The sequence below is a fragment of the Vanellus vanellus genome (assembly GCF_965231255.1).
Source record: "Vanellus vanellus genome assembly, chromosome: 4".
NCBI lineage: Eukaryota > Metazoa > Chordata > Aves > Charadriiformes > Charadriidae > Vanellus > Vanellus vanellus.
Window position 1 is genome coordinate 72,419,651 of NC_138909.1, and position 15,303 is coordinate 72,434,953.

The following is a 15,303-nucleotide window of genomic DNA, read 5'->3' on the forward strand; positions in this document are numbered from 1 at the left end:
ATATCATGGTTCAGGTCTATATTGACTTCAGATAGATAGTATAATTGTTACCAAACCTTTCCTTCTTTCTGTAAGTAGACACGAAGAAATTATTTTAAAATAGTCAGCAAAACTTTCAATATTTGCCAGTATATGACTGTATATAGATTGAATGCATTTGCTGTAGAGCGATGTTACATAAAGAGTACGTAACGCATTACCCGGTAATACCACCTGGTTTTGCAAGAGCAAAGAGTTATCTTCCATCCACATTCTCAATTCTTTTTGTTTCTGAAACCTGCCAAATATGTGCTGCTTGTAGGAAATTAGTGACATTACCTCAACAAATAAGTTTTCATAATTAATAGTCAGGTCCTACAAAGATTAGAAATGAATGTATTCAGCCCTGTGCAGGATTTGACCCTAAGTCTTATTGGCAACCTCCAGTGTTTTATTCCGGTTTTGACACTCCAGGTTGCTCTGTGGATGGATCTCCTTCTGCCAAGTCTGCAAATTCTTGCTCTATAACTGGCTTCAATATTTTCTCAACTTGTGTAAGTCTCTTTTTCAGTTTCTGTTGTGCAGCTTCATACTCGGCCAACAACCTGGCAAACTTTGTTTGTAGTCTGTCCATCGCTCCTTCCATGTAGGTGACCTTCTCTTCCAGATCTTTAGGATCACTTCCTAAATTAGCAACTTCAATGTCCAGCAACCCATCTTTCATTAGGATTTGCTTGCCTTTTTCTTCCAGCATAGCCTTTGCATCTGGATACTCTGTTAAAGCCTCCATGAGATCATCTTTAGACAGACAAAACAAGTCTGAGTATCCAATACTTCTAATATTGGCTGTTCTTCGATTGCCAGCTTTGCTACCTTTGATGTTAAGAATGCTGATTTCTCCAAAATAGCTGCCATCACTTAAGACCACAAATTGGGTAATTCCGTCATCAGCGACTACTGCCAGCTTGCCTTCTTTGATAATGTACATCTCTCGTCCAATATCTCCTTTTCTGCAAATATAATCTCCAGGACTGTATACTTGTGGCTGGAGTTTCAAAACCAGTTCAACCAGCAGACCAGCTTCACAGTCTGCAAAAATACGAACTTTTTTTAGTGTTTCCAGGTGAACGTTGATTGCAATCTCTGCTCTTAGTTTATCTGGCAGATACTTCAAGACTTCCCTTTCATCCACAGCCTTTTTGTTTGTCCACAGGTAGTCAAACCACTTTATAACTCTTTTTTCCATGTCTTTACTCACATTCCGAAAGTGCATATACTGCTTGATAGCGTCAATCCTTGCTTGAAACTCTGCCCTGGCAGCATTCATGTTGGAGATCATAGAGCCCACGTTACCAACAATGGTAGCAAAAATCAATACTCCAACCAAGAAGTCAACAACCACGAAGAAATACTCAGAATCTCTTACAGGAGGGGGTGTTTCACCAATAGTAGTCAGGGTCAGTGTTGACCAGTAGAGACTGTAGACATACTTTCTGGTCAGACGGGCAAATTCAGGATCAGAGGTGTTGGGGTAGACCCATGTGTCAGCCCCAAATCCAATGGCTTTCGAGATCGAGTAGTACACACAGGCATTCCAGTGAATAATAATCACAATGTACATGACAAGGTTAGAGATCCTGAAGATATTTGGGTAGTTTGTCCTTGTTTCTGTTCGCTGGAAGAATTCAAACATCCGAGCTACTCTGAGTAGTCTGTTTATTCTTAATTCTGGGTAATTCAGTCCCAACTTTAAGTATAAGAGATCAGTTGGTATGATTGACAGAAAGTCTAATTTGAATTGAAAAGATGTCTTATATTTCTCTCGAAGCTTTTGTTCTTCTTTCACCAGAAGACCTTGCTCCAGGTAACCTAAAATCAAATTGTAAATAATGAAAAACTTTATGACTTCAACTATGTTGTGTTTAATGTCAATCCAAATCTACTTTGAAAAATATTTTTGGTGTAAGGTCCAGATGGTACATAACTTGTCTTACTTTTTCATAAGCAATTTCTTATTTCCAAATATTCAACGTAGTGATATATGGTTCACCTTGAGCTACACTACACAGCTTTGAAAATTAAACATTTCTAGCTCTGATTCTTTCCCTCCACTTTTTCACTATGGTGAATATCTGAAAAAAAAAAAAACCCAACACCCAGAAAACTCTGCAGGCTATAGGAAGGGTGGTTAATGTGAGGGAAAGAATTTGAACATGGGAATTTCAGTTCCATATTGAGTGTATCTACTCAATACCTCTGGACATAGGATAAGATTTAAAAAGAAATGGTTGCAGCTGAAGTTATTTGACTCTCTTTCTTGCTCAATGGTCTTGAAAATCAAGCAAATACTTGAAACACCTTAAATACAAAATCCTGATTTAGGTGCTAATTTTTCAGAACCCCTGATCCTCACTTGGCAGCACTGCATGGTTTTGTCTAGTTGAGTCAGCTGCAGGCAGAACTGCTTGTATCTAGCTTACCTCTTGCCTAGATTACCTCAGGCTTTATGTATTCCTTGAGTAATACATCAGTGTTTCTCCTGTTTTTACAGGTCACAGACTACAGTCTTTCAGAGTTCTATCTCGGTGTCTTTTTCAATGTTGCACCTCATCAAGGGTACCCAGATAATAAGAGTGGTATTCTGAATATTTTAAACCACCTGACACAACTATATGAAGAGCAACAGTTGATCACTGAGTATACTTGCCTGTTCTTGTCCGTACAAACATGTCAGCAATATAGATGGCATCAGAAACGTAATCAATAATAAACCATGCTGCTAAGTAGTCGTGCTGAAGCTCATCAAAACAGGCTCTGAATAGGAAAAAACAGAAGTAAATTACTATGAAGTGAAGATTAAATACTTGCATTAAATCAGTGATGAATAAAATAATTGTTTTATCTATTTAGGGATATGACGATTTGCCAGAAGTTTTATCTAGTCATTAAAGGACTACCTCACCTAGCAATAATCATGGTCCAGTTGTACATGACAGGCATTGTGATGCAAAACAACCAGTTGTAATACATATTTCCTGCTGGGTCAATAATGAAAATATCTTTCTTCTTCCTAAGTGATAGACAGGAAAATAAAAGGAGATTTAATGAGTGTCTTAAAATACACATAACAATTTTTGAGGAATGAAGCATCAGAATCCAAGGGAGATTTTTCTTGATTAATTTTTTCATATCAATTCCATGCACGCGTATTTCTGTTGTCCACATATGAAGTTAAATCAGAACAACTCTACTCTAGGGAGAACAACAGCGGTCTGTACATTCATTCACTACACTATAAGCATCTTGCGTACAGAATGTCCATGAATGGATTTGGCTTTACATCAAAAGCAATTTTATTAGACTAACATAGCAGGACCTAGATGAAAAATACTTACTCTTCCTGATTTTCTTTCTTCTTGGATTTATCTTTGTTTTTGTTTTTCTCCTTTTTTTCCTTGTTCTTTTGTGTTTCTCCATCCTTTTTTTTTTCTGACTTGCTAAGAAATAGATTTACATTTTCAGTTGTTGCAGACTAAGTTAAAACATATTTGGAAAGAAATTAAATGTCTTAGAAATAGTAGTATTATTACTCTTTATCTTACCTCTTCTTTTCTTTTTTCTTTTTCTTCTCCTCTCTAAGGAAAATAAAAATATGATAGGCTCATCGGATGCACATAGCCATTGCTTCCACATTTATTTATTAAAGTCATCTGAATTCAGTAGGTATAACATAATACTTAGGTGTCTGGCCTTAAAAATTGCTTGGCTTATTGTATTCACATAGAACTGCTTTTATTTTAAATTCATAGATGTAATACCAGTAACTTTGGCATTGAGAACGATCATCATAATTGATGTGCATGAAGTTCAAACATACATGCAGTCTCTTGGGATTACTTGAATGACATAACTATTTATAAAGAAATTAGTAGATATATGTCATTCTTTTTCATTGCTACTTAAACAACCAATATTGCAGTACTCTCATTTTATGAAATGGCAAAGATACTTACTCGTCTTTATTACTGTTGTTGTTAAAATTGTAGCGTGCAAATGGACCGGGTAGATACCGTGGCCTAGGGAACAGCAAAACAACACACTTATGTGCTATCTGCTGAAATACAAAAAAAGCTTTAATCTAATTTGTCACGGACTGTTTCTCACCATTTTAATCACGAGCTAAGTAATCTAAGGAAATTGAAAGAGCACAGATTTTAATCTCCTAAATATTTGCAATAAGCAATATCTCACAATCTTAAAAACTTAATTTATTAATAGAGGGTGAAGAAAATTAGATGATGGCAAGTATTTTTGTTTAGTTAATCCCATGCAAATTATCAAAGAAAAAAAAAACAGACACAAAATGGCAAATTTGACATACCTGTTTTCCCCTTTGTCCATTGGTCCAGGGTCCTCACTGGTGTCTTGTATTACCACGCTGGGAACAATTGTGTGGGAGTGATGGGTCTCAATCACTCCTACCTTCATGGTCAAGTTTGTCTTACCTTGGGTAACTGAGGAAGACTGATTTAAAAAAGAATTGAGTCATTTCACAACTAGTAGAAGTAACAAGCAATTTTTTTTCCTAAAGATGAATCTTTTATATCCTTGCTTCCCCCGAAACCAACAACAGTATTTCCAGTTTTCTCTCTCCCATGACATTTCCACCAGCCAAGAAAGGGCACCGAGAGTGCTTCAGTGTGCTGAATGACCACGCAACTGCTGCTCAAGAGAATGTTCAACACATCTTTCTCTTAGTGGAAGTATTAATTTAGGTCTTTCTCCTGAGCATAATCACATACTGCAAAAATATTTAGATGACTTCTTGAAATGTCTACTACTGTTTCATTTGGTTTTGAACCAAAGGCTTATAATTTATTGTATCAGGATGGATAAATAGATTCATGTACAGGTGACATCCTGAAAACCAGACCACAAAGCCTCCATCGATTGGATGTCCAAGGAAATTTCAATATGTCTGACATCTGAGAGTTATATATACTCTATTGAGAGCAAAGAGTAGGTTCTGAAACTAGAAACTTAAAGACTGATGGAGTAGAATCTCCTTACTCACATAGCAAGTTGGACATAAATACTGAAATGGAAATGTTAGTGGCTGTTCATGTCTTTTTTCATCTCAATATTAAAAAAAATGAAAATGTTGTAGTGTACATAACTTCTGCTCTCCCTTTTCACTGCTACTCTTAAAATTTTGTTTATTTTAATCTACCTCATCATCAACGAGACTCCCAACTCTTTGGGCATGAATTGTGTCCACAAGTGTGATCTGCCCTTGACAGGGCCTTTTAGATAGGATTAGAAAACAGATACTATCCACTGCAGTACCAATATCCCTGCCCGTGTGAAATCAGAGTATAGAGATGCCTGTAAGCCACAAACTGACAAATGAGTGGCTGATCAGTACCATTAATAAATGAAATCAAATGCCATAGAATGAATCCATCTTAAAAAAAGTACTTCCATTCTGGACTCAAGCACACTGCAAAAGAGAAGCGGGATGATACAGCTGCCATGTTACTGCCAGGCTTACCTGACTTTCCTTATTAGTCAATGAAACTAAAAATATTCCTATAGAGGAAGTTGGAGAGGAAAGCCATGTTTCCAGCAGTCATCAGACATAGTGCAAAAAATAATACAGCAATATACAACATTCTACAAAGCAGAAAGATAAAGATTGAAGATTAAGGTGTGTTCTTCCACAAATAGTCCTAAATATAGTCCAACATCACTGGTCAGTCTGTAAATGCTTAAGAGCAAGTGTTGAGAGATATTAGTTGTTTAGCTTAAATAAGTATGTTTTCATTAGAATAAATTACTTAGGTTTATAATATGGTGTGATTCACGCTGTTTGCCTAGCTTTACTTAGCATGAGTAGCTAGATTTGCTGAAGCCTTTATGCCACAATACAGTTAATATTCTTAGTCATTTTCCTAGCAGCTGGTACAGTGCTGTGTTTAGTCTTTTAGTAGAAGAAAAATGTTGATAACACACTGATGTTTTGGTAGTATTTTCACAAAGTCTGGGACTTATCAGTTCCCCATGTTCTGCCAGCGAACGCAGGTGCACAAGAAGCGTAAACCAGAAGATAAGGAGGCTACAACTGTCAGCAGAGACTGCAAATCCACAAGATAAGAGCAGTCCACAGCCTGCCTGCCTGGACACAGAGAAAGAATCCAATAAGGTGTTAGAAGACTCCAGACCAAAAACCACTATTGGACTAAAAGATGCGTGAACAGCACATGAAGGGCAGGTGTGTAGATCGCAAGGGTATAATTGCCCGTGGATTTCTTTGCTCGCCATCCCTCTCTGGAGGCACCCAGCTAGCTAACCCTGCTGCTGTGCCTTTCAATTAAATTATTTATTTTTATAAAATCCAAAGCCTGAGACTCTGCTGCAGGAAACCAAGGGTGGAGCCTGAAGATGGAGGGAGCATGCCTGAGAGTGAGTGTGTGTGTGTGTGTGTGTGAGGAGTGGAAAGGGGCACCCGCCGGCACACGGTGGTCACCCACTGCGAAGGCCCTGTGGTCCCAGCAGTGAAAGACTCTGGTGGTGTGTGTGCCACTCCTTGAGTGGGGTGTGAATGTTTGTGCAGCGGCTTCTCCTTTGACACAAGGATCAGGTCTAAGGAGTCACATAAAAAGATTCTAAGACATAGTAAACATGAGGTTAGATTCACCAGGAGCATAAAAGCTGCAACAGGGTTTCCGCTGACTTACTCCAAGGATAAATCAAGTTTGAAAGTGTGGAGATTGAAAGTACGCCAGGTTGAATTAAGCAGCTTTATATCTGCTTACAGGTGCTGTGAAAGCTCTGCTAATGCTGGCACACAAAATTCCATCCTGATTTAACCTATATCCTCCACAGAGCCACACTGGAGTCCACACAGCTCACAAATAATGGTGCAAAATAAAGCTGTGTCCAATCACTTCCAATCACTCAGCATCAGACAAATGCACAGGTACTCATATCAAGTGAAATCATTCCTCCAACAGAGTGAGCTCTAAACCAGTCAGTTCACATTAGGACTCCTAGTACCAGCATTTCTACATAGGAACTAATTTTTTGTGTTTATCTTTGGTCTTTGAGTACTCTTTAGCTTCAAGAGCAAAAAAAGCCCATCTTCGACTTTGTGCTGTCCAGCCATACTGACTTGCAGAAGTGCTAGAGGTTAAAAACCACAAGAAGTGTGGTAAGATGGGACGTGTAGAAAAATCCACACCCACCCAGAGTACTTAGCCTGGAGTTTGGGCAAAAATCTGTATCCTGTTCATTCCCCTGTTCTTCAGGTAAAGAGGGTTTTCTATGCATTTTTGCAAATGGCTCCATTAGTATCTATTGTGGGGCACTTTGTGTTCTGCCAAAGGAGCCATGGCAGCTGTACGTAGGACTTGCTGGGAAAAAGGAGCTGCTGTTTGGGACAGGACTGAAGATTTCATCTTACCGAGGCACTGAAAGCATTAAGTGGACATTAAGTATGCCTCAAAATGAACTTCACATGGAAATTGGAAGTATTTACTACCCTGTAGTCTCAAAATACTATATCTGAATGTCAGGCTAGCGTGACTGCTGCACAGTTGCAAGGTTGACAAGGTTGTTTCCCTTGTCAGTCACTCAGGAGATGTAGCACAAAAATATCTTTAAATTGCATTATTCTCAAAGCAAATTTTGAAATTCTTGAGTCTAAGACACAGAAATGCTAATGCAGCACGTGCCCAGTGCAAGTTGAACAGACACAGTAATTGCTCCTGGTTCGGAGACCGTGGTCACAGCATTTGCGTGATAAAATCCCGACACTGAGAACAGCAGTAAATGTCCCGTTAAACTCACTGGGTCCAGAACTCAACTTAATGCATTTTATAATTGTATTATAGAGGTTTTGCAAACAATATTTCAGATGGTTTTTACTAAATCTTACATCTTACTCTGTAGTCACATCCTATTCTATGATTCTATGATTTTTCTTAAACTGATACATAGTCACAAATTGTTGCACTGCTTTTATTTTAAAAATCCAGTGCTCATTTTCATATTATCATGTTTAGGTAGTAAGTTTTAAAGGTAATACAGATAAATGCTTGCTTTGGAGATATTTTAGATTTTTACTGAATTGTTTTTACTATACTATCACAAATAGTTTGCTTTTACTAGCTTTTATTTTTAAATTTGACAGCTATGATAAACAACTGACTTTTCAAACATTACGACCTAAGAACTAACTATATTAATTACTATACATCAAAATCTTTAGGGCTGCAAGAAAGCAAAGGCAATGTTATCCTTTTACAGGATTGTAGTGAATGGAAGATCAGCTTCCATCTCTTCTGCTCTTTTGTTTTACCTATTTCTCACTTTCTTATTGGCCCACCATATTCACTTCTCCAGTCATTATTTTCAGAGAGAAAATGCTTTGAGTAAGGATATCACAGAACAGAATTTGGCATCATATAAAGATCTACTTTTTTTCTTCACAAAAAGCAACAAAAAATCTTGGTTAAGATTAACATCTGCAGCATATTATAGCAAAATCTCTTTTTTCTAACATGCAAGGAGTCCCGAGCAGTTCTGCATAAGCAGTTTCATCAGTGTGCGTCCTTACCTTGGCAATGTAATCTGCTGCTTCTAATAGCGATTTCAGTCCTTTAAACCAGCCACGTTTCTGTACTACATAAGCAGAGCCACCGTGGAAAGCTAAATATAATCAACATTTCATAAATAAATCCCTTATTGATTGATTTCTCAACCAGGCAGTCCCATGTGCAGTTCTCTGAATTATTCCCAAGGAAGGACATGGATATTAGAGGAGGATTTCCTTGACCTAGTGATGGATTTTGAGATTTAGAGAGAGATGAAAGTGATAGTGGCAGTCACTATTATCCCTCACCTGAGGAGAAGCTTACTAGCCCTATCAACACGCACAAGAACTGACAAATATCGGAGTGTACTCTGTCTTAAAACTGAAACAAATATTATTGTAAATGGCTATATATTCAGTATTTTCTTCTGGCCCATTTTCTTAATATTGCAGATGCTTTTTTACTGTAGGAACAGGTCTTTACTAGAGTAGATATAACACCAGAAATTAAAATTTCCTGTTTATTTTAATGTTTATCATATTGCTGAAAAATAGAAAATATCGTTTTAAACTAAAGGCAATCCTTAACTAATCTAACATAAATTTTACATTCCTATTTCAATGCTTAAAAAAAGCCCATGAATTGTGAATATACATTTAGTGGAAAATGCCATAATGATGAAGTTTTAAGACACTGAAATAATCTTCAAGTTTGGTATGGATTATGACTTTGCAAAATGGTTTGTAAATTAGCTGCAGCCCTCCTTCATTAGAAATGTTTATCTGTAGTGGCCACACAGTCAAGAAAGCCCCAACAACATCCTAGTGTACTTTGGAAGAGAAGAGATTGAGGCATTTGCATTAACCTGGCATATTTTACATGGCCCATTTAAAAAAAAAAAAAAAAAGGCATTGCTGAGCATGAAATCCAGTGCAGAAAATCTTTTAAGCAGCGAAAAGAGTAATGTTCAAATTTGAAAAGGTATCTTTGTCACAACTGAGACATTGCTAAAGTTACTGAATTACTTTTTAAGTTTGCTTCACAGCAAGCAGAATCCAGGAAAGCAGTCCAGTCCCCAGGACCCCAGGATTAAGACATCTTAACCAAGAGCAGGAGGAAGCAGTGCCACTGGCATTCATATGAACCAACTTCAGTCTTGCAGCCCAGGTGACTGAGTGGTCATTCATAAGTGGATTGACATGTCATAGATTCAATCACAAACCCAAAATGATGCTCAGTATCACAGGACAGCCTCCTTGTCAGAGAAACAAATTAGACACATCTGCAGCTACGACTCTCCAACCCTGAAGACAGTCAGTCCATTTTCTAGGAAAGAGAATACACATTTGAAATTTAAAGAATAAAAAATGTTTTAAATAAAACAGTAATGGGCAACGAGGAAATGCATAACATTATGCCCAGTGGAAGCCAGTTATACAAATCTACAGTAAGGTATCCAACATAACAAACAGAAAAAGAAGTGAACAATGTTCTAAGTTCTGGCATTTCTTTCACTGTTGTTTTCGGAGGGCCAAAATACAACTCTTATCCTAAAGTCATAGGTATGAAAGGAATCTCGGAAGGTCACTGCATCCAGCTAGTATTGAATCAGGAGCAGTTTTACCTCTCTCATTCTCAAGGGGTTTTGCCTGGTTTGCAGTCTGAAAGATCTCAATGTTCAATGCTGGACAATGATTTTGTGAATATGTGGTGGCACTGAGCGTCTGGAACATATGCCTTGTTGTGTGTCCCACGAGCATTAACCTAGTTGTGAACACCTGCATTTGGTGCATACCTATGTCCAAAAGTTTTGGATGACCAACCAAGCTAGGCAAGTCTATGTTGTGTCTCTCAGGCTGATACGAACTACAAAGGAAATACACCTTTTTACTCTGGTAGAGAACAGTCAGTTTTCTTCTAAAATAAGCAGTCCTGTAAAGAAACTCTAACTTCTTTTTTCTTATCTATTTTACCACTGAGTTTTTCAAAGAAGTTCTCAAACAGAGGAAGACGAGTCCTACTGGGCCAGACCAGTTCCTTGTCTGACAGTGGCCAGGACCTCACTTACCTGCAAAGAGGTTTGCAGGACAAGTTCTGGGTGAGCTCAACACAGTGGTCTCAATTCTGCCCTCCTTTAAAAGCCAATTACATAGTTGTGATTGACTTCATGGACAATTGCATTAGTTTAGTGTCAATATTTTTCCTGTCATTCCATATTCCAGTGAAGTAACCTTGACTGATGGGAGAATGACCGCACTAATGGATTATTGTTTTAGTAGGCCAACTTTAATCTATTTTTGTATCTTGCTTTGTCATCATCTGTAATTCTTCTCAATCCTATTAAAGCTACCTCTGGTTTTAGACACCCATAACCAAAACACTAGATACATTATACATGTGTATTTATTTATAAATAAGCAGGTTTTAATGGCACAACATTGCCTTTCAGCTTACTGTGCTGCAGCTGTGTACACAGATGGGTGTTTGGATTGGGACCACAGTTTTGGCAGGTTTATTTTCTGCAGATACTGTTTCTGTCTTTCCTAGTGCTGATGCGATTTCAGCAATGAATGTCATGTCGGAAGTGCTGTAGCTGAGAAGGCTCCAGGGCTTCTGGCTTAATACTCTTTTGTGCAGACTGGTGTTACAGGGAATTCAGTGTCATGGAGCACAGTCGGCCCCAACAAGGCTTGGTAACTGGAAAACCATCAGCGCAAACAGTATCTCCACCAGTAGGTGGTACTGTATTTTTACTTTAGCGTCAAATGAGTGCTTGATGGAGAGGGAGGAAGTAGAAAAAACTTAAGATGTGTGTGGATGTGTTAGATTCCCATATGCAGATGAGGCTGGAATCGGAAAGCACTGGACAGACCGCAAGCCTTCTGTGGACATGAGCACTGTCAGGCACACAGCACAGCACCACACAGCGTGCTAAAAGACTATGTCAAAGACTTTTGCCAGCGTCTTCCAGGTCCGGGCCCTAGTTTTTACATGACTACTCTGAGCAGGGATTAGCACTTCTGAGATGTCCATGGGCGCGACAAGCGCTGTGTCTGGCCATGCCCAGCAGTTATTTGTGTGCCCTGAGCTGAACCTGCAATGAGGCTATCTGTGTGCCACCCAGGTTGGGGGGGCTTGAGAAGCCTCTTCTCCTCCCAACTTGGAACCTGCAAGGAACAGAGGGACTGTCCCACCAGAAGACTCTCTGGAAAAAACTAGAACTTCATTCAGTAATATCCTTTGGATAAAGAATGAGTGTGGTGACACTGCAGGAGTGTCAGTAGCTGTGAGCAGTCAGGATTTCTGTTTAGCAGAATTTTATTTCAAGCTCAAATAACATAGGAAATCGGGGTCGGTTGCACAGAATAATGATGCTAAAATGTTTAATGCTACTTGAAAGAAAATGATCAATATATGATATTGTCATTGGTAAGAGTGGTAGAAAATGCAACTGTGGCTAAAATAGGTTTGATATATTTAGCCTTGCTTGTCTTTCATTCATTGTAGGAAAGTAGGAGTTACGGTGGCACTATCTGGGCATTTTTAAGGAAACATGTATAGAATTCATCTCTTCACAGCAAGTACAGCAATCTCATCATATTGAACTGCAATCTAGAGGCACCAGTTTTTGTGTCAGCTGAAGTTAATTCCTTCACATGTCGCTCTTGCAGGTCTATGCTAAATCACCAGCATTTGGCGGGCAGGTGGAGTTCCCATGGTCAGAGCTCCACTCTCAAATCTAGCTCAGTAATTTTTGTGTGGCTGCATGCCAGGACAGGTAATAAACCTGTCTGTAGCTGCTGTATTGAACGGAGCTCATGTTTAGACCCTACTGGGTAGCAGCAACTGCAGGCAGAGAAGAGTAATGCAGAGCAGGAAAGATGAGCAATGATTACAGGACTTCAAAATGCCATAGGCAGCTTTCCTAAATAATAATGAAAAAAAAACCAACAGGACAGATCTTGCTTCACGTCTGCACCTGAACTAGCTGCACAGTGAAGAGTTTTTCTCACTGTGGTGAAACCTGTTGTTATAATCTTCAGTATTTATGATAATACAATTAAATACTGCATAATAACACATATAAGGAACTTGGTGTACACATGTAAGAGAAAAAAAAAATTAAAGATTTTATGACAAAGCTAAGAAGTCACACAAGCTTTGTTTAAGTCATTCATGGCTAACACAGAGGCAAGAAGAGTTTTATTAAGGCACAAAAATGCAGTTTCCAATGACTATTTTATTTATAAATGTAAAAGCATAAATTTGGCTAGATATTCAGTACTTCCATTTTTATTGAAAACCAACAATTATAGTCAGTGCTTGCTTAGCAGTCAGTTTCAGCAAACCTTTCATTCATTGCATAAGTAACAGAATTTTGACATAACTTCTCTCTTACATTTTCCAAACTTTTAATGGAAAAAATTAGTACAACAACCCAGAAAGGTATAGCAGGGTTTCATAACATCCTTATTTCTCTTTTGGAGAAATGGGAACTGCCACAAAATTGCTTTGACTGTTAAAACATGCGTATTGTTACTTCATATACAAAAAGGCTGATCTGTGCTTAGCCATAGCTGGCATAGCTCCGCTGAAATAAGTGGAGCTGTGCTGATTTGCATTAGCAGATGATCCAGGCATTGCTCTAAATCAGTCATAGGTGCAGTTTTAAATAGTAAACTAGCATCTTTTTCCCCTTTATGTCAGATGATAAGATTGTAGATCAAGACTTTATTTTCTTTCCTGTTTGACCTTTACATGTCATCCAAAATAAAGAAAAATATATCAATGTTGGTAAATTAATTGTATGTAGTTTCTTTCTTCCTGGCATTGTCTCAAAGTTCTTTGAAATGAGTCGAGTATGAAAACTACTAATCATCAATAAAGTACACACACATGAAGTATGCCCACTGCCTTCTGTAATTATATTACACATTCTTTACGCCTGTCCATTGACTTGGATTGTTAGCTACAAGGTTTTTGTGACTTTATATTTTTTCTCAGAAAAAAAGTTTCATAGTTGTGGGAAAATAATGGAAGACTGGTGAGGAGGACTGTAAAACACTCTCAAGTGACTTGCAGCTGAGGTGTAGGAAACCCACATATACATACCATACTAATCATTGTTTAGTCCTGTGTCCATTTCATCCATGGTTTTGTTATTGTTCCTGTGTCCTGACTGTGTCAGCTCACACAATAGTGTTTTCACAGTTTATTGCAGATTTAAAAACATGAAGCATGAGCTATATAAAGATTTTCAACCAAGAAACAAGTGTATATAATCATTTAGGTTGGAAAAGATCATTGAGTCCAACTGTAAACCTGACACTGCCAAGTCTACCACTAAAACATGTCCCTAAGCAACACATCTACCCATCTTTTAAATACCTCCAGGGATGGTGACTCCACCACTTCCCTGGGTAGCCTTTTCCAATGCCTGACAACCCTTTCAGTGAAGAAATTTTTCCTAATATCCAATCTAAAGCTCCCCTGGTGCAACCTGAGGCCATTTCCTCTTGTCCTATCGCCTGTTACCTGGGAGAAAAGAGTGACCCCCCACCTGGCTACACCCTCCTTTCAGGTAGCTGTAGAGAGTGATCAAGTCTCCCCTCAGCCTCCTTTTCTCCAAGCTAAATAACCCCAGTTCCCTCAGCCGCTCCTCATGAGATTTGTGCTCCAGACCCCTCACCAGCTTTGTTGCCCTTCTCTGGACACGCTCCAGCGCCTCAATGTCTTTCTTGTCGTGAAGGGCCCAAAACTGGACACAGTACTTGAGGTGGGGCCTCACCAGCGCAGAGCACAGTGGGACGATCACTTCCCTAGTCCTGCTGGCCGCACTATTCCTGATACAGGCCAGGATGTTGTTGGCCGCCTTGGCCACCTGGGCACACTGCTGGCTCATATTCAGCCGGCTGTCCACTAATGTGTATCTCAGATTAAATATTTTATTCATGAATTGAAAAGACTCTGATGTCCATGGTCTGCTATGACCTGCAGATCTGCAGGAATGTTAACCGCACTGTTTCTCCAGATTCTTGTTCCGGGCACTGCACCGCAGCGAAGCCCTGACTAGCACGTCAGCACCAGCTGTGCCAGGGGAAGAGGTGGTCCGTGGCAGCTCACCCTCTCCCACACTCTCCGCTGCTTCGGCAGGCCCTTGCGGATGTTACCATCTCCCTTCTCCTCTGCAGATCTGCCAACGGAGTCGCTTGCAAGATTGACGCTTCATGTGCTTCAGTCAAATTGCAGGAAGCTGGAAAAATTGACACATTCTGACAGAAACAGGGGTGTGAACACGCAGGGTTGACAGATCTGAGGGGGCACAGAACAAAAATAGGAGTTGGGAGCAGACTGCAGACATGTATCTGTCCATATATGTGGTTTTATCCTATGGGCATTATTATGTTGCACAAGAAGATGGAAGTTTGCTCCCAAATTTTCAGATTGTGCTTTAAGATTTTAATTTGTTTTAAATACTATTTTAAATTCTTGTTCTTTTGTAGCAGTAATCTGTGGTTTAGAAATGTTAAAGCAGAGAAGTCAAACTCCTTTTATAAGGCAGCCTGCACTCAGTTCAAGACACCTTCCAGAGAAGTTCTTATAATGCAGACGCTGTAAAGATGAAGCGGATAGGTAATTAAATGCACAAAAACAAATGTGATATTCCTTTTCTCATAACATACAGAACGCTGTTTATACTACAAAATAAATACAGAAATAAAAAAATGAG

At 38.9% G+C, this 15,303-nt stretch overlaps 1 protein-coding gene across 1 annotated transcript; it reads right to left on the reverse strand.

Annotated features, from left to right (window-relative positions):
• Positions 1-430: 430 nt before the first annotated feature.
• Positions 431-4,467, reverse strand: CNGA1 (cyclic nucleotide gated channel subunit alpha 1; the record flags this gene model as incomplete). Its single annotated transcript, XM_082482508.1, has 7 exons — positions 431-1,848; positions 2,687-2,793; positions 2,942-3,049; positions 3,375-3,476; positions 3,582-3,614; positions 3,993-4,055; positions 4,361-4,467. The coding sequence occupies 7 exons, from the start codon at positions 4,465-4,467 to the stop codon at positions 431-433; spliced, it is 1,938 nt and encodes a 645-aa protein (XP_082338634.1).
• Between the last annotated feature and the right edge of the window lie 10,836 nt (positions 4,468-15,303).